Consider the following 20,887-nt stretch of genomic DNA (forward strand, 5'->3'; position numbering starts at 1 on the left):
GCAGCTAGCAAGACTATATATGAAAATGGAGTCCATTTTATTAAGAAAAGATGAATTTTCGATGAATTCTTTTAATCATGACCTCCTATAGAATTAACAAAAGACTGCTATCATGGTATTATACACCAAACTGAAAAATGCCTGAATCTTCAACATAACTCATTCTATTGCTTTTGTTGCATAGTTCTTAGCATAAACTCTCCTTTATTTTACTACTAATATTTTTAAAACATTTTAAAAAAATTTAGGTGGATGTACAAAATTATTTTTCCAAAAAAATTTTTTCTCAATACTTACGTGGTCACGATTACATTGTATTCCTCGTATTTACTATGAATGTTATATCTAATCTGTTTACGTTCTTCTTGAGAACCTAGAATTTAGAAATGACACACACACACTGATTGTATTTATTGTACTTTACTGTATGCTAAGATTTTAAAGAGATCTCCAAAGTTAAAAGCATAATGACATATTCTTACCATAGTAACACAGCACCTTTAAAGTGGGACACCATAAATTAACTTCCCTTAGCCAGTTATCTATGAAACAAAAGAGATATTACTTGCACCTGCTACAACAGGTAGACGTGTGCACTGAAATGAACACTAAAGTCTGAGAAGTTCTACCCAGAAATTATTTTTATAAAATAATAGAAGATAATTTTTAAAAATCACAGACTCTTCACAATTTTACTCTTGATGATTAAAATGACTGAGATTTTGAGGTGGCATCAAAAGGAAGAGCAGAGGGCCAACCATTATATTTATAGGTGATTATTGATTTCCAATTTAAAGAGGATTTTTTTTTTTTGGTACATTCATACATATTCTCTTGTCTACATTCAATCGAGAAAGAATAAAAGAGTAATTTGAGTGGGGATGATCTGCATACATTCTTTCTTAATAAATGTTTAATTATAAATTCAAAAGTGTTTCTCTTAAATTACTCATTAAAACAACTTAAAAGTATTATGAAAACAAATGATCTTTTCAAATGGTACATGATCTATAATAATTTATAGATAATCTATATAATAAGCTGAATAACTGACTTATATTGGAGTTATTTTCTTTAAAAAGACTTTCAGTATAATCAAACACACATATGGCAAAGGGGTGAAAAGTGTAAGGAAACCAAAGAAATGAATATTCACCTTCACAAACTAAGAAATCTCACACACACACACACACACACACACGGTTTTTCTTCCCCTTGTATAAAATACTACTGAGTCAAGTAAAGTTGTCCACAGTATTACAAACCTATAGTTGATGCTGGAACAACAATCAAATGAGGACCTTTATTACCCTCCTGATAGAGGTACGCTAGGAATGCAATCGCTTGAATAGTTTTTCCCAGGCCCTAAAACGAAAAGTTTAAAAGACAATATACTAGATTTAAAAACAAACAAAAAACCCAAATAAATATTGGGAAACTGAAAGGAAAAAGAATACTTTGGGTTTTATTTATTTATGATTCCCCATGCAACTCTATGAGAATTTCTACTATATTCCTAGTTTTCAATAACACATAAAACAGATCATAATCTCCAAGTGATACTACAACTTAGCTAAGAGTAGGAATGTATTTTAACTGCTAGTTAATATGTAATACACATTGATATAGAAGACCTCTGCTTGCATATAAAGGATATAATTTTGGTAACTGTTAATATAAAGCAACTACTTAATACATACTGGCTGGATGGAGAATGATGTTCCAATGACTAACTGGAGTGGAACATATACCTATCCTATTACCCAGCAATTTTACTCCTAAAAATATATTCAAGAGATATGAGAGCATATGTCCACAGAAAGACTTGGGTAAGAATATCGATGCAGATTTACTATAATAGCCACGCACTGGAAATAATCTAAATTGCCATCAACAGGAGAACGGATAAACAAATTGTAGCATATTTATACTATGAACTACCACAAGCCAATAAAAGAAAACAAAAACCAAACTACTGATACATGTAAGAAGAGGATGAATCTTAGTAACTTTATTATGCACCAAATGAACCAGAAACAAACAGTATATACTGTATGAATCTATTTATATAAAGTTCAAAATCAGAAAAAAATTGTTCTATAGTCATAGGTGTCAGAATAGTAGTGGTGGTAATGACTGAAAAGGAGCATAAGGGAACTTTCTGGGATGATGGAAATGTTTATGTCACATACAGTCAGATGGGTGTACATATATGTAAAAAGTCACTAAACTGAACATCTGTGCATTTTATTTCAAGTAAATTATACATCAATAAAGTATTGCATTAAAGAAAAAAAAAAGGCTCCTGAGGAAATGTAGCTCCTTAGGAGAGCTAAACATTGCCAACTGTTAGGAAGTGAATTGCCTCCAACCCCAAACATGTTGAAGCCCTAACTCCCAATGCTGGGGTTTATTTGGAGATAGAGCCTCTAAAGAGATAAGTAAAGTTAAATAGGGTCACAAGGGTAGGGACCCAACTTCTATCATAAAAGAAGAGATGGATGTTTCTAGAGAAAAAGCCATGTGAGGACACAGCAAGGTGTCCATCTGCAAACCAAACAGAGTAGCCTCAAGAGAAACCAAACCTGCCAACACCTTGATTTTAGACTTCCAGCCTCCAGAACTGTGAGAAATAAATTTCTGTTGTTTAAGCCACACTGTCTTTAGTATTTTGTTAGGGAAGCCCTAGCAGACACTACCTTATCATAAATATTGTACTTTACAGGTTACAAAAACAGTTTCACATAATATACCTCATTTGATACCAAATATAATCTTATGATACAGGAATTACCTATGTTTTATTAATATTGGCTCTGAGAGATTAGGTCATTTGGTAAGGATTACAGAGCCCACAAAAGGCAAATTTGGTACCCAGAACCCAGATCTGATTTCCAAGTCCAGTTTCCACAACTGTACTACTCTATATTCTATACGTAATTTCTAACTATTTTGAAATTCTGCATATATTATTCACTTTTATATTAGATAAATAGCATCTCTGTTTTAACGACAGTATGAGGTATGCGTGGAAACTGTCTTGAAAAACTAAAGATTGTTTTACTAGAAGCTAGCTAGAGAACAAGGATTATTACCTTTGTTAATTTTTATTTTGGAAATCTAATACACAATGTAATACATATATTCAGTAAACATTTTCTCCATTGAACATTACTCATTTTTAATAAACACTTTTTAACAAGCATAGCTGGAGGAAGGAAGGTAAAGGTTAGATTAAAGGTCAAGTTTCTACATGACAATACTTGGACTATTGGCTATAATGAACTTCCTAAGCTTACCTTCAAGCAAAATGTGATCTGGAAAAGAACAGAAACTCAGAAACATCTAATAAAAGTAAAATGACTGAAATGATGGTGATGATAAACGTGTAGATTTATTTACTAACAAGGACAGGTATCTATGATAAATTTTAAAGGGAGCTACAGAAAAGCACATGTAGTAAAATCTCTTTTAATATGACATATATATGTATATGTGTATGTATATATGCATACACACACACCTACAAGAAAATATTCTGGAAAAAGATATATACCAAAATAGTACTTACTCTAAGATGGCAGGAGTATGTGTGATTTTGTTTTTTTTCCTGTGTATTTTTATGTAACATCTAATTTTAAAAACACGTATATTTATTAATTTGATGAGAAAGACAAAAAACCTATTTTCATTTTTGAGGGGAAAGTAAGGAGGTTAGAACTAAGATAAGCAACAGAAAACTGAGAGGAGTGAGAGGGATTATACCTTGGTAAGAGCAGTAAACTAATAGGGACAAGGGAAATTTTCATCTTTTGAATGACAGCAAGGATGCCTATTAATGATAAATCCTAGAAATAGAGTACTACTTACCATTTCATCTGCCAAAATGCCATTAAGTCCATGTTTATGTACCAATGCCAGCCAATTCAAACCAACCTTCTGATAGGGCTTGAGTGACAAACTGGTAAAGAGAGTTACCAGATATTATAGATTTATACCTCTATTAGTTTTTTCTACTAGTTTTCTGAGAAGAGGTTTAGGTTTACAATGCATCAAAAAACTGAAGTATCTAGTTATAGTCTTACCTTTTAACTTACTGTTAAAAGCTATTTACACTTACTTAAGAAAATGAACCCAAAACATAATACATTTTAAAAAACCTCTCAAATTTTATTCTGTATTTGTTGTTTCTGGCAATAAGAATTACCAAAAAATTTTCATATTCAGTCATAATGTAATGCCACCAAATTAATTCCACAAATGATCAGAATATTAACAATGATAACATATTACTAATATAATATTTATACTCTAGAAAAATGTATTGTACTGATTTGAATATTAGCACAGTAAGGAACTTAAAGTATTAGAACAAAAACATATGCATAATTTGCTACTTTGCCAGGCTGATTTAATAAAACTTGCTGACTGAATGCCAATCACCTCTAATATCACTGGTACGTATAATTCTGGAGGATGTATGTATGTATGTGTGTATTTATGTTTGAACTACATATAAATGTAAATTTGCTAGGCATCAATAAAGACCAGTGAGTAGAAAGCAGCAGGCATGTGTCAAAAATCTTATTTAATTTGTGAACACATAAACAGATTAATCCCTGGGAGTAACTTGCTTGGATGGCAACATGGAAGGGGTCTAATGGACGAAATGGTTAGTTTTTTCTAAAAGTTCAAGTGGTTAAAAACTAATAGCAGTTATTTACTGAACATCTATTATATACAGATATACAAAACTATCATTTTCTAGCATCAACTCATTCAATCTTTTAATATTCTATTAAGGTAGTTATTTTTTAACAGATGAAAAAACCCGAGGCTCAGTAAGTTGCCTGAAGTTGCGTAGCTACAAAGTCTTATGGCTAAGATTTTAACTCATAAAAGTCTACCTCATGCAAAAGCTTATTCTTATACTCACTAGGGAAGAGCATAAACCCCACATTAACATAAAAACTTAGGACAAGGCCATGCTTCTCACTCTACAGCTTTTATCATATCCCCTTAATTTCCTGTTACACAGATCCTATCTGCACATGGAGAAGGGCTCTGATAAATGGCTCTGATAAATGGTTAAGGGGTCAAATTCTGAAATCAAGACACTTTAATTAGAACAGGGATCAAAGAGGTGAGGTAGAAAGATATCCATCTTAAATCAGAATCTATGTTTCAACTGTGGGGTACGCAATCTATAAAACAATTCTCATTTGAAAAAATTAAAAGTATAGGTAGGAAAAATCAGCAGTACTGCTGAAGACTTTACAGTTCATTTTTTAAAATGTCTTTGCCTTCTTGGCCAATATAATTTCTATGCCACTATGAAAGTAATAATAAACAGAATATTATCATAGACATTTTAATTTTCAGGTCCAAATAAATTCTACTATACTGGTAGAGTAAATGCTAATATTGGAAATCTAGACACTATACTTTACATGCATGGGCTTTACATGCATTATTACTTTATTTAATCTACATTATAAAGTAGATACTATTATTATCATCATCTCCATTTAGAGATGAGAAGTTCTCTCTGGGATTCAGAGAAGTTAAATAACTTGCCCAAGGTCACAGCTATCCAAATCCATGTCTGCAGTGGCAGAGCTGGTACTCGATTCCAGTTTTGATCCAGAGCTCAGCCCTTAATCACTAAACAGCAAACATGAAAGTTTTCTCTCTGACCCACCCACTCTACAGCCGACACTTTCTATTTTTAAATAGAATTTTCATTATTTTCCCGAGTCCTTCCTACTGTCTTAGTCATCCCCCACACATTAAGGTTCACATTCCATGAAAATGATGAAACTTGATATGGTAGGCATATTACATCACTTATAAATGCATCCCAAGGGCCAACATGCTACCCCAATGTAAATTTATCACAAATAGCCAAGAAATATTCTTAACAAAAATTACTGAATATATGTTATCACCAACACATGTTGAGGAACGAGTCTAACTATTAAAATATTCTTCACTATACATAAAATTTTAAAAAGTGATGAGGAAATTTTGAGAAGCACTGAATTTTTCATTCAAATAAAATTGTTTCATCCACATTCACAAAGCAGCTATGGTAGCTGTTTTGATGAGGACATTAAATACCTGTTATATTGAAGTATTTGTTTTAAAAATATAAGTGTGTATGTGTGTGTAGTTGCTCCTCTGCTAGATTTATGTAAATTACAAGTAACTTTCTGTTGCTTAGTGTCACAACAGTGCTGCCCACAACACACCCTTTCTTCAGAAAGCCAGAGGAGCACTGGAAATGTAGTTCTGGCAAACAGCTTTCCAATTCCCTTGTTAAAACAAGTTTTAAAACAGGGCAACTATATTCGTTCTCTAGCAGGCGCTAATATTTAGCTGCTATACAATCATACCTTCCATTACTTGTGACATTCAACAGTTTTCTGAAAATTTTTGTGATTGCATATGAACCCCACCCACTAGTTTACAAATAAGAATGTAATCTGCTCAGGGTTATCCAAATGGTAAGAACTATAGCCTGGGCCTTTTGAATTAGGTAAGTGATCTCTTTTCAAAAGGGGACTACAGGTATCTTTAAACTGAAGGTTTTCTTACCTCCCAATAAGGAAAAAAGTGATTTTAAGATTTTCTGAGGTCACGAAAGAAAATGAGGCAGCATGTTATTTTAAAGTCACTTGTTTTGTCGGGGGGAAAAAAATCCTTCCAGAGAGTTACTATAATTTCTTTTCAGAGTGAAAATTAAATGGGGTTTAAATTTCCTGTCAGAGAAAACTAGTATCAAAATTATTCTGAAAGGTGAGAAAGGCCTGAAATAGAAAACTGGAGTATATACAATGTGCTAAATTTAAGTTTAAAATGCAGAAATACAGGGCTACAGAAACTTTTTCAAGTAGTTCATATGAAACAGATTAGCGATGCTAGCTGACCAAAAATTTATGTCCCTCAAGTATGTCATGAATGCTGAAAATACTATCACAAAATAATAGTTTGTACTAATAGTAGTATCCAAACTACTAAAATATTTCTATCATAGTACTCTGAGTTAGTCAACACATCTGCACTACTGATTTGCATTCACATCATTGTCAAATGGTTTCCCAGTAACTGTTTAGAAACAGGATATGGAATCATCCTGTCAAGCTGAGGATGAACAAGTTCACAAGAACCTTAGTAGATTTAGCCCAGAAAAAGACAGGACACACATAATTAAATATTATTTTATACTGAACATGTGAGAAACCTTTTCAGTTAAAACAGTTTAAAGCTGATAAATTTTAGATAAACCGCTAAAGCTTGAGAGATGGCTACATCTATGATAGGAATAAAATAGGAGAAATACTGAGGTATTTTTTTTTAACATTTCCTCACTGTATTGTATTTTAAGGTAATTTTAGTTTTGACATTTTAAAATAAATATTATGAATATAATGGTTTTGAGATACATATGAGAATTTTTTCCCTTGCAAAGACTTTATTTTTAACAGGGAGTTACAGCATGTGTGTATTCCTTTTACCTCTAAAAGGCTATTTTTCTTCTGTTATAATTCTTAAAAATTTCTAATAGGAAAATAGTTAATATAATTTTGCTTCAAAATAAACTTTACTATAAAGAATTTGTTCTGTTAAGCAAAAGCACAACAGCTTATTCTTCAGGATAGTTTAATATTTTCCTCTGTGCTAATAAATCCTTTCCCAGGGCAAGGAAAGTACTTCAAATGTTTCTATACTAAGCAGCCATTATGCTTGGTCAGTACACCAAGTAAAAATATGCAAGTTGCTTGTGCAACTTACATTGGCTAAACACGGTCAGTATACCAAGTAAAAATCTGCAAGTTGCTTGTGCAACTTACATTGGCTAAACACAAAAACCAAGACAACAAATTTCACCCCCTAAAAGTGCATTTAAATAAACTCCAAAGAGACTATCTATACAGGTTTTCAGAAGTTGTACTTTGGGACTAGATTCAAGAAGCACCTAAAAAACCCCCCAAACTATTTTTCTCACCTGTTTAATATTTCATTTAAAAAATCCTCAGTCTAACAAAAAGGATAGCTTTATTACCTGATCATACTATTTACAAGTAATAGGACTTTGTGGATGTGGGTTTAAGAGAGAAATTTTTTAAGTGATGCAATAAAGCACTTGATTTTTTAAACTCCAAATTATGATAAAGTAGACTCAACTGGGTAAGCCTTGTAGAGTGAAGAACTCCCCATATCCAATGCTGTAGAACAAGAAGGAGCAGCTCCAACTACACTTTTAGGAGATGAATTTGCTGACATGGTCATAGTTCTTTCTATGCAACAGAGAAAAGAGCTTCTTTGTGGGAACTGCATCACGTTTCCCTACACCATCCCATAGCACCCTAGAAGGGCACAGAAAAGATTGTAGCTTACTATTAAAGGCCAGTTACCATATCTTGATTTTTTTTTCATATCTTGACTTTTAATTAACCAATGATCAGCAAATATGCTTTGATCATTAACTTAGAAAAGTATCAGAAGTATATAAAATCACCAACTAAGGTAAATAATTTTAATGAGACCCTAGTGCTAATCTTATTAAATACCTATCAGAAATATTTTGAACAGAAATAATTCATTTTAAAAATTACATAACACTGCAGACTATGGATACACCATAAATCATTCTAACTAGTCTCGGACCTTAGCAACTTCGACTATTTCCATGTTATTGCCTCTGTATGTATTATCACAGTAAACAATTTTATACTTTTTTTAAAAAAGGGAAGCATTCTGAACAGTCCTGAGTTCCCAGACAACTTGAAAACAAACTTTTAAAAGAAGTTCAAAACAACGCCCCGCCCACCATATCCCAACATCATGCAAAGGAGGGGTGTTCACAATTACAAAACGCCGTTTTCATACATTCTGGTTGTTGGACAAATTTTTTAGTGAAAACAATTTAGTGTTTATTTTTTGCAAGAACTCGGACAAGGTATTTTACTGACAGTAGCAGTTTGGGGAATATACTTTTTAAATGTATACTTTTTATAATTTTTCCTTATATAATCTATTTAATAAAAGTGACCTTTTCAATTTTTATGTGTTTTTACCTCAAAAAGATTAAAAATTTTGGGCTTTTGAAAGCATTTAATCGCATATATAGGATACTTCAATCATTTCACTTATGATCAAAAAGAAATTGAACTAAGACAAATTTTTACATTGATGCAGTTGAGCAGCTGACTCTGAAGCACTAAATTAAGAGGTAGCTAAAACCACCTTTTCAGTTTCTGTGATTATATATGAAATTATCTGTCATCAGACAAGGAAAACATAGGTTACATAAGACCATAATATCTCCTCCCTCTAATTTACAATGTGATAATGGAGTAAAATATCCTGATTGGGGGGAGGGGGGGGTGACGATCAATGAAAAACAATTCATATACCACTTACATGCCATTATAGGAAACCCTGGGTTTCCCTTTTAAACATTAGTTTTCCTACCATTTGCACATTTAAGTTTCCTAGGCACAATACAGGAATAAATTCAACATTTTTATACAACTGAGATAAAATAATGAATAGGTACATACAACAAGTATTACCTTTGGTTTAGAATGGAGGGTTGTTCTATGTTCCATCCACCTCCATTTCCAGTGAGCATGGTAACTTGTTTTGTCAATTTATTTGAAATGTCTTCACATTTGTTCATAAGCCTTATAACTACATCCCTTTCTTGGATCAGTGTTTTACAGTGCCATATCAAATCTTCTGATAAGCCATTCGTTTTGGACATCTTTGTGAACTATGGTATGAAAAGAAAAATAATTTAACAGTTCAGATCTAGTAAATAGGGAGCCAATTTCTTTCTCTGTGAGGGAAAAAAGTTTGTTAAACTTTTACTAATGACCTTAATCAAATGTGAAGAGGACCTGCATTTGCATTCTCACGTTTCACTTTGATAAATCCCACTGTCACCTCAAACTCATCAGGTTGAAATAAAACATACCTTTTTCCTCAAAACACACCATCCCAAGCTTGCTACCTTGACCCTGGTAGCTGTTCTCTTATGGGAGAAACTCTAAAGTAATTGTTAATGTCTCCTATCAGGTTTTGTCTTCAAAACCTTGGATTTATGACTATTACCAAAGGTAATAGTGCCAAATATAAAAACTGCATACTAGATCTCTTGCCTCCATTTTTGTCACTTCCTATGAATATAAGATTAATTTTCCTAAAACATACTTTGCCCTATCATCACAGTACAACCCCTCAAGTTTTCAAAACTCCAATTATTATTTGTCACTTGATATTTTTCTCTAAACTGAGACAACTACTACTTGGAAAGATATTATGTGAATCAAAAGTATACCGTGACCAATTCAATAATTTGATAAAAGTTAAGAATAGTATCAATTTCAATACAAGGCTTGTATAAATGGGTTTGTATGAAAACTCAGAATTTCTTTCAAAATGTATTTGTATTTATTTTTCTAAAGGAGACACTGAATACTTTACAAGGTAAAAGCTGTAACAGAATTAGAATTTTCCCAAATAGATAGCTGAAAAAAATATATCCTGAAGAACTGTACAAAAAAATATTTTTAGTGCAAAGGATTAGAAAAAAGCCCAGTAGCTATTTGAAAGCTGTTTGTTGGGCAAAAAGAAAAATACCATAATCCAGAACAAAGGAAACTAAACTAAAACCATCTGTTAGAATAAAGCCACACATGGTTTTGATGCATAGTATCATATTTAGCATATTCTTTCAAGTTATGACAAGAATCTCATTAACAGCTCTAAATAATCCCCATGAACACAGTATTTCTAAGTTCACAGAGAAGCTCAAGCAACAGAAATTCAATACTTAGAGGATATACTAAGAAAACTTCATAAAAAATGCAGTTTATGCTAACATGTATTTTTCATATCTAACCTAGAGTAGGTTGGTAGAAATGAAACTTGAACTCATCTATTCCAAAGCCATGGTATTACTGTAATCAAGGAATAAAAAACAAAACAAACCAAAAACTTAGCATGCCACAAAATGGCATCGTGAAATAAAAAGTTATTTGTACACTACTTTATATTTTCACAAGGACAACATTCATAATCACAATGTAATCTCCCACTCTGTACTTTCCAGGGAAAAAGATTTAAACATAAAGAACAGGATATGTAAGAATCAGTGCCTTGAAGATTTTAATGAGGTTCTACTAGAACTTTTAATTAAAATATTTTTATTTTTAAATGGAACCCCAAAATTATAGGCCAAAAAAGCCAATCTCATGCCTATTGTGGGGTAGTGTGTTTGCGATATGCTGTGTGTGACAGAACCAACGAGAATAACCAGGAAAAAAAAAAGAAGGAACAATATATTGTGTGCTTTGTATGTGCCAGAAACTACTAGGTGTCTTTTATTCACTAACTCATGCAGTCCTCACAACTGCAAGATCAGTCCACCAGTTCTGGATGAATAAACTAAGATTCAATTTCCAAGGTCACAAAGCAGGATAAAAAATTCCAAAGTCTATGCTTTTCTCTTTTCACTAAAACTAGTACTTCCCAAAACAAAACAAAAAAACCCCTTAAAAGTTAAAAAACACAGAGGGAAGGGTGGGATTGATATGTACACACTGCTATATTTAAAATGGATAACCAACAAGGACCTACTGTATAGCACAGGGAACTCTGCTCAATGTTATGTGGAAGCCTGGATGGGAGCGGAATTTGGGGGAGAATGGATGCATGCAAACGTATGGCTCAGTCACTTTGCTGTGCACATGAAACTATCACAACATTGTTAATCGGCTATACTCCAATATAAAATAAAAGGTTAAAAAACAAAAACCCTTTTTTCTGTAACCAATTGCCATTTATTGTGTTGGGTTTTTTTCTTTTCTTTTCTTTTGTAGTTAAGTACTACCCTGGCTGGTGAAAGTACCTGGTATACAGACATAGTCCCTTGTCCTCGTGTGGTTTATAGTCATTGGGAAAGACATGCAACATACAATTTTAAGTCTTAACAACTGGTATTATAAGGGAAAAAACAAAATTTCATGGGTACTTTTCAAAAGGAGAGTAATATAATCTAGGATCTAGGATGTCCAGAAATCAGAAAGAACTGTTTTGACTCAAGGAAGATCAATTCAGTATGTCAGAACCTAGAGAAGAGAGAAACATACATTAAAAAAAAAAAGAAACAACCAGACATTACCGTTTCCTGATGAAAGAACATACCACCAACCATGTAATAGTACTGATGGGAGCATTTAATTCTAATCCTTATTCCACAGAAAACATAACCAGAAAAGCCCAGACTGGGAAGCTATAGAACAAATGATCCAGTTTCTTCACCAAAGATATTACAGGAAGGGGGGAGGGGGGGAGAGAGAGAGAGAGGGAAAGGGAGATGGGGAGGGGGGAACAGAGAGGATAGATGAAACAAGATCAGACATAAGCTGATAACTGAACCTGGTGATGAGTACATGAGGGTTCATTTAGTATTCTAATTTTTATGTTTGATATTTTTGTAGGGGCAATGAAGGGGTGTGCAGAAGGCAACTCCTCTTACTTCATGATGCTGCAACAGTTTGATTGAGACTTTTAATGAACTTGACATTTTGGTTATTTCTAAAGTCAAAGTTTCAACTTAACTCCGTGAGGCTTCCAACTCTCTTTACCCTCTTTCCATACAAACCAACCAACATTAGAGATGACCCAAATTACTGCTGCTGGATTAGAATTTAGATCTATCTAGTACTTTAGGGGGCTTCCCTGGTGGCGCAGTGGTTGAGAGTCCGCCTGCCGATGCAGGGAACGCGGGTTCGTGCCCCGGTCCGGGAAGATCCCACATGCCGCGGAGCGACTGGGCCCGTGAGCCACGGCTGAGCCTGCGCATCCGGAGCCTGTGCTCCGCAACGGGAGAGGCCACAGCAGTGAGAGGCCCGTGTACCGCAAAAAAAAAAAAGAATTCTTCTACTTTGTTGCTTCAATATCCTCAACATGTGAGTCCTCATCCCACTGACATCTCAACCAACAGGAAGAAGAGCTCCTTTAAGGACGCTTTCCCAAAATCGTGGTATACTTCTGCTTACATCTCACTGGACAGGAATTTGTCAAATTACCAAAGGGAGGCTGAAAAATGTAGTCTTAATATATTGTGGGTAATGTGACCAGTCATAAATCTGTTTAAAAGCACAGAGGGGGTTAAAAAAAGAGAGAGAAAAATGATTTGATCCGAAAAAGTTTGACTCAATATGACTAGAACTGATATTGGGGGAGAGCAGAAAACTATAATCGTCTCTTAACATTTCACTAATAATATATACAAAACTTCCAACACAAAATATTGTGGATATCTGCAGCTAACATTTTTTAAGAGACAGACAATTGAACGGGCACTTAACTTTATTTAATCCTTAGCCTTCTCCAGAGGTCAGTATCATAATTACACCCCACTTAGAGAAGAAGAAATACAGGAACAGAGAAAGAACTTGCTTAAGGTCGTGTAAGTTGCTAGAAAATGTCAGAATTGGGATTCAAAATCAGGCCATCTAGCTCCACTATATTATTTACTCACCCTCAAGTATGGTATTTACAAAACCAAGGGAATAAATAAAGAGGCATGAATGGAATTCCGAAACAAGAGAACCAAAAGAGAGAAAAACAACATTCCTCAGGATGTTGGGGAAATGAAATTCCAGTATCACAGCTGTTCCCCTACCGTAGGTCATAAGACTCCAGAAGAGACTTTTTCAAGAAGATGAAACTGACAAAATATCTGAAGTGTCTAAAAACTGAGGGGAAATTTAGACAATTAGGGAAGAATTTAGAGCCGAAGTAGTAAGTATATACAAAACTAAGAAAACAGAAAAACCAAGACAACTAGTAAGTAGGGAAAACAAAATGCTGAGCAAGGAAAAAAAGTAATCATGTAGTATATTACATGGCTCAGCTATAAAAGGCATTTGCATAGTCTAACAATGTAGACACTAAAAAATGATTTTCAAAATTACCGCATTATTAACATATTGATAGGACTGGGGAATGGGAAACAGGCATGTGAGGTGAGACAGACAGCGAGAAGAGAGCTAATCCTACCACAATGCTATAATGTCTGTCATGTCAAAAGATAAGGCCTGCAACTGAAAAATTTTAAAAAAGCATTATCTTTATATTCCTAGATATGGAGGTGATAAGAATCAGACAGAAGATGTAGAAGCAGTTATCTGTAGTACAGGAAATAGGCTGGAGAAGGGGATGGATATGGATTTTCAGGGAGAACAAGCCTGTAGAATTTTTTAACTTGATCTAAATACACGCGTAAATAATAAAAAAATAAAAACATTAAAAAAAAAAGCCCAACATTTAATTCCAAAACACTTTTATTAGGTGTGTGGGGGGCAGGGAAAATGGGTGTCTGCCCCTAAGGAAAGGTGTAAGAACACTCTACTGTTATGTTACTGCTTGCTGAAGACAAAAAGCATTTAACAATCCTGTAAGTTACTTAGCTTCACTAAAACAGACCTAAGAAATACAAAGTACTCTGTAAATGCAGGATCCACTAGTAAATCTAAAGTTGTTGATGAGCACAGCAAATACGATCCTAATTACATAATATGAAATATACAAACATATTCATAAACAGATGGATGGTCAATAAAGTCTTAAGTGGGAAGTATCTTTGGTAGAATTTTGGCTAAACTTGATTTTCTTCTTTGTTCTCGCATATACTGTTTCAATTTTAGACAAAGAAAACATCGTTCTTCAAAAAAATGATAAAGCTATTTTCTCAGAGGGAAAAAAAGAGAAAAAAAGCAATTGCTACTTAACTGGATAATTACATGAAAAAAGAACATCAACATGGCCCTGATAACTATCTCTTTGATTAAAAAGTCAAGTTATTACTTTAAGGTCTTTATCTTTTTAAATCACTCACAGACTGAAGTACCTATCTCTTGCCACCATGTGTCACTCTTACAGTACAAATAATTTTGCATTTCTATAGGAAGGGGGAAATCGTTTAAAAGCAGATTTAATTCCCCACCTAAGAAGTAACATTATTGAGGACAGGAGTCTTAAATACTATAAATACCTGGGAGCAGCCTACAAAGTACTCAAAATGCATTTATAATTTTAAAATAAATATTTATCAAACTTAACAAAAATGAAAACAAAGCCTGAATACAGTAATCACACACTTTACTGAAGCCACCCTATCAGGAAGCAGTATGCATTACAATTGTTCGAGTCACAAATTTAGACAGCCATTTTACAATAAAGCAAAAAAGAAAACCTGTGCTCTAAGTCACTAGTGGATGGGAGCAGCACAATGACGAATAATGTTTCCACATGAGGTAAACCCGGGTTGCCTGGTTAACAATCAAAGAAAACTGCATTTATGCTGATCTAAATGTTAAGGAACTAAATGCATATATGAAAATTTTTTAGATTGAGCTATTTATGAATGAGCTATTCATGAATCTTGATTTGATCAGTATACACTACGATTCTGATTAAAGTACAAAGATGCAACATAATAAGATTATAATAGACGTAATAGCATCTCCACCCTATTTTGCACGAAGCTAGATAAAAATTCATTAAGCGGTTGGTGAACCGATGCCATCAAATGTGTGAAATTTGGTAATAAAAACCCCAATTTTAGCACATTAACAGTACACATTTTTAAACTAATGACATTTTGGCTGGCTTTGTTTCCAAACTCTACATGATTTAATGATGTGATTTCTTACCATAAGCACATACTTTACTGCTATGAAGCAGAAAAATGGAAAAATTATGAAGAAAATCTGACAAACACTATTTAGATTTTGATTTTTAAAAAGGGTATAAAGCTGCAAACATAAATACCCTTAACATAAAGAACTTATTTCGTTAAATAACCAAATTTTCCTCATGTAAATAAAATAAGGGTGACTAGAATATCTGAGCATTTAAATTTTCTAAAAGTGTAATTCTTTGACAATAAAGTCATAAGCATAATGTACAACTTTTCAACTTCTGTTTTAAAAGGCACTGCTAAAATAATTTTCACATTCAAATTAATTTTATAATAAAATAACACAGTGAAATACCAATGATTACATTTAACCTATCAATGCTATGGAGACTTCTGTTTTAGCAAAAAATCATAATTAAAATATGTGTTTACTTTGATTTGTTGGCTCAGTATGCACTGTAATGAAATATTAATGAGTTTTAAAGTTCTGCCAAATTCCCCAATCCTGAAGACTAAACTAATACGATTCAACAATAATGTTAAGAGTTTACTAGACATTTGCACATTGTTTTTAATATATAATGCCTTGTAATTTTCATTAAAGTATGACTGAGGAACAAAATTAAAATTTCAATTAATTCTCTTAAGAATTTATAAAAACAGCTATGAAAACAAAAGTAAATGCTTTTTCTTTTATTTTTGAAGTAGTTCACAGGTACATTAGCAAGCCTCTCTGATTAATAGGGAAGGAGTTAATTATATAATTTTTTTAACAAAATGTACATAATATTGACCTTTCCTTTGATGGTTTTAAGACATTAAATTGATCTTTAAATCAGTCATATTCAAAATTCTAAAGTAAATGAAAGTAGAAGCTGAAAGTTCTAAACAAATTAAAACTCAAAACTCATACACTGACTTGCTAAACTGTTCATTTCCAGGAACTTGTGTTTACTAACTTTTTCAGAATAGCTAAGCCCTGTATTCGCTAAACTCAAGTGGCAAGTTTACTTTTTAACTGTTACATAAAATAATCAACATTTAGATGAATGGCTAGCAAAAACAGTCTCTGTATTCAACTTTCAGAAAGAGGGCAAGATGCTATAGGAGTTTTAAGTAGATAATGCATAATCTCCAAATTCATGTCAAGACTAATTTAAACTATGCCAATTAATTAGTAGGGGAAATATGCTTTCTACATGTTAAGTTACTGAATATTTTTAAAAGCATCTGGCACATATAACTCTGGTATAATTCACTTTTTACTATAAGATACGTGGGCAAGTAGTCACAGTGACTAAACACACTGCTGCAGATAACTGCATTCCTTATTAAGTAAATTAGAATCCCAACAAGCCCGAGCAACCCAACTCTGTAATGACATAGGAGGCCATTAAAGATTAAAAGAAAGAAGAAAATGAAGACAAGAACAAGAACGCCCTTCAGCAAATACTTTAACAAATAAATCACTTAGGCAAAGCCGAACAAGTTTTGAAAGGGCCTGCTTTGACAGATGTTCTCTGGAAAAGCAAAGGCTTTAGGCAAAACGAATATCTTTATTTATTTATTTATTTATTTTTAAAGCCATGAAATACTAGTAATGTTGTTTCTATATTTTTCAAATATTTTAATTTTTTAGAAAATGCTATTTACAACCATTGTTCAGGGACCTTCCCACCGTGCCACTTCAAGATACTCATCAAGGGAACTTAGGTTCACATAGATTTGTCCCAAGTATAAGATTAATCACAAAGCAACTTTGCTCCCTAAGTTAGGGAATAAAACTTCCTAAAAATTCATAAAACATCAAGAGTCACTATTGATGTGACTTCACATTCTAAAGCTGTAAAAAATCATCCATACTGCTTTCACAGGAGGGCCTGTTTAGAATCCATGCTATAAAAGCCCCCATTTTCACAATATGAAGCAAACTTTAAAAGACAGAGTTCTTACATTTCTCTGTATGAATAAGATTTGCTGACTGTTGACATTTATGAAACTCAAAATACAGGTATTTTAGATAAAACTTGTTTACAGGAAATGAAATCCCAGAAAATGATCATGCAAAGTGTACTTACCAGTGCTTATGCCTTCCCTTCACCTAACGCTTGAATTCTAGGCTTCCACACACTTTTCTATCTTTCCAATTAAAAACGCTGCAGCCTGCTACATTCCATAAAATGGCCGTATTGTTTAACCAAGAAAAACATGTTAGAGATTGAGCTGTCACTTTTAAAAGAAAAATAAAATAAACAATTGCTTCTTTGTGGTGAAGCATAAAACACTTAGGCTGGCATTTTAAATCATGGAGCTCCCCTGGACGTTGCTATTGCTCTTCAAGAAGTTGTAGTAAAACTTCCACCACATTCTTGCTTTCTGCATTGTGTCTCAGTAGTAACAGATCAGAACAGGCTAGCAAACAACTCCTTCCTAAATGTAAGCTCTAATTTCTTCTTCTGCAGTGAAATGAACCAAGTTTCTATGCAAAAGAATGAGTGACAGTATGCCCAGCCAATCAGCTTGGGGTTTTTCAGGAAAATCACCCCTTAATTCATTCAAAATTAGGTCATATGACACTATTTGAAATACTATTGGCTTAGAATGAAAGTAATGTTTGACTCTACACAGGATAAGGCCACCCATCTATGCTTCCCTGGGCTGAAGACACCTTGACTATAAACGGTACTGTGAATTAAATACACACACACAGGGGAAAACAAAAGAATGTAGCCTTACCAGAGCTTCCCAACTATTAAAGGGCCGGAGTTCTGTTATCTTCTGAGCCTTTTTCTGAGAACACTGAGGAATCAAAGTAAGTTCACCAATTGAAGCATCCTGAAGGAAGTGAAGAATTTTACCTTTATAGCCATCCTCCATCACTTCTTCACCACTACTATAGTCCTCGTCTAACGAACTACCGACATCAGAACCTGAATCATATTCAGAGTCTTCAATAACTCTTTTAGGATTAAATACAGTTTTTTTTCGTTTCTTGTTAAAACCATTTTGTGGTTTCATGGAACATTTCTGTTTCAGTTTTGTTTTAGCCGCGTTTTTAGGATAATTTTGACTCCTTGAAGAAACTTCTTTTCCATTTGGAAACTCACTTGGTGAAGCATATTGCATATCTGTGTAGAAAGACAAAAATAACTACATTAGAAAGATATAAATTAAATATAAATTAAATAACTACATTAAAGATAAAATTAAATAAAACTTCAAGTAAGAAAATGATTTATACAAGTATTCATGCTTCTTTTAATACAGAATTCAACTATAATTTATTGTTAAATCTTGATATACTTTAAAGAGAAATACTGAAGTAGAATTTGAAGTTATACAATGAATTGAAATAGTTTCAAAAATAGGTGACTTTTTTAAACGAATTAAATATAAATCCTCATTTTCTATCAAAGATCCTGAGAATATAAATGGCAGCTGCATATACATAAGATGTCCCAGATGTTATTTAGCAGCCACACCCCCAGGCCAAAACTGAGGGGTGTAGCAAAAATAATGCTCATCCTAAATTAAAACTATCCATAATATGACTAATTTTTCCAACACCCATCCCCACTATTCTAGGTTCATCATTACCAAAAATCATTTAAATATGTTATTAAAAAGCACCACTACTTTATCACTGAGTACGCTATCATATTCCATGGATTTCTAAGATGCCTGTGATCGAAGGTACACTTATTTTATGTACTAGTAAGAAATACGAACAGTTACTCTATAACACAGTATTTTGTTATTTAGAATGTTTATGTTTTACTCAGTCCAAGAGCTTTTAGACTTGCATATTATCATACATTCATTCTTGTACACATATTAAAAAATAAGCAAAATAAACTGAATATTCTTCACATTTCTTCACATTCATAATCTTTCCCTTCTGAATCTTTTTTCAGACTCAGAATTGGTAATATTGGTGGTTTTCTTTTCTCCACACACTATCATTCTCTGTGCCATCGAGAGCATTTGTTGTGTAGCATTTCCTAAAATAATTCATTAAAAACAGACAAAAACAACAAAAAACCTAAAGCCATTGTGTTGGCCTTTTAAAAAGCTGGCCTTCTTAAGGATGTTGCTAAACATGTGTGATTCAACTCCTCCCCACTACTTCTCTGCCCTTTGGTTCCTAACGTTAAAAATGTTCCACTATGGGATCAGGGACTTTCTTCCATGCCAGTGATAACCATCTTATAAGTTTCTGATACTGGTGCTTTTGCTATTCATGTAAGTGCAGGCTAGGACATCTACGTTATAGTGATTATAAGACACCAGCAATTGTAAGATCTTTCCTAAGAGCTGTTAAAATGTAAAAAAAAAAATGTTTCTTTTGTACTTAATAAAACATGGTAGTTTATAAGTAGACTTAACTATCAAAAAAAAGTTAGCGAAATAGAAAAAAATGTTTATTGTTTCATTCTACACTGCAGTAAAGAACAGGCCAAAACATTTGGGAACTGGTTTCTAACATCTCGTGCAATCCGATTCTCTGGCTATTAGCTAACAGGTTTACTATTTTCTTATATACTAAGATATAATATATTGGGAAGTATGAATTTTCTGTAATGACATAGAACAGATAATTACCTTGGTCTTCCGCAAACACTTTTAAGGATTCTAAAGCCTCTGTGTACATCCATTCATGTTCCTTGAGCACTTCCCTTAATTCCTAGAAATAAGTCATTGATCTTTTTATTAAAAATCTAAAGTTAACAACTTATTGAAAACTTTCATGCTCTTTTAAAAATAAGTAAATCACCTGAAAACTTAATAGAATTCATATATGATTATTTCACACTTGTTTTTATGTTGCTTTACAAATGCTTTCTGTATATTTAATTTCACTTTCGTAAATTGCTTCAAAGGGAAGGAAGCTTGATAGTTTTTGCAATTTCTACTCTTGCTATGAAGTGCTCTGAACACTAGAGTATGAAAAAATGTTTGCTCAATTAAACTGCAACATGCAGCTAGGCTTTTATAAACTGCCAACTTCAAAACATGTAATTTGAACATATGCAAAGAACCAGTATAGCAACAAGACTTTGCATTCAGCTCATCAGAATTTAGCAGATGTACTACCTGTACATATACCTGAATAAATCAATACAAGTGTAAATGTATTCCCAATGTTAAACAAATAATGTGTTTTCAAGT

General features: G+C 33.1%; 1 protein-coding gene across 6 annotated transcripts in view; it reads right to left on the reverse strand.

The window, feature by feature from the left end:
- Positions 1 to 20,887, reverse strand: part of SMARCAD1 (SNF2 related chromatin remodeling ATPase with DExD box 1) — a 69,819-nt gene that overhangs the window by 10,109 nt on the left and 38,823 nt on the right. For 3 of the 6 annotated variants that reach the window (XM_022582345.3, XM_022582347.3, XM_022582346.3), the window contains exons 8-14: positions 20,321 to 20,402; positions 18,455 to 18,846; positions 9,579 to 9,778; positions 3,871 to 3,961; positions 1,266 to 1,365; positions 483 to 542; positions 298 to 373 (exon numbers count right to left, since the gene is read on the reverse strand). In XM_022582345.3, coding sequence (XP_022438053.1) covers positions 298 to 373; positions 483 to 542; positions 1,266 to 1,365; positions 3,871 to 3,961; positions 9,579 to 9,778; positions 18,455 to 18,846; positions 20,321 to 20,402 — 1,001 coding nt within the window. The other 3 variants (XM_089912467.1, XM_089912468.1, XM_089912469.1) reach the window with 3 other exon arrangements.

This window comes from Delphinapterus leucas, chromosome 5 (assembly GCF_059928025.1).
Source record: "Delphinapterus leucas isolate spDelLeu-1000000601 "Yukka" chromosome 5, BTC_Dleu_Yukka2, whole genome shotgun sequence".
Lineage (NCBI taxonomy): Eukaryota > Metazoa > Chordata > Mammalia > Artiodactyla > Monodontidae > Delphinapterus > Delphinapterus leucas.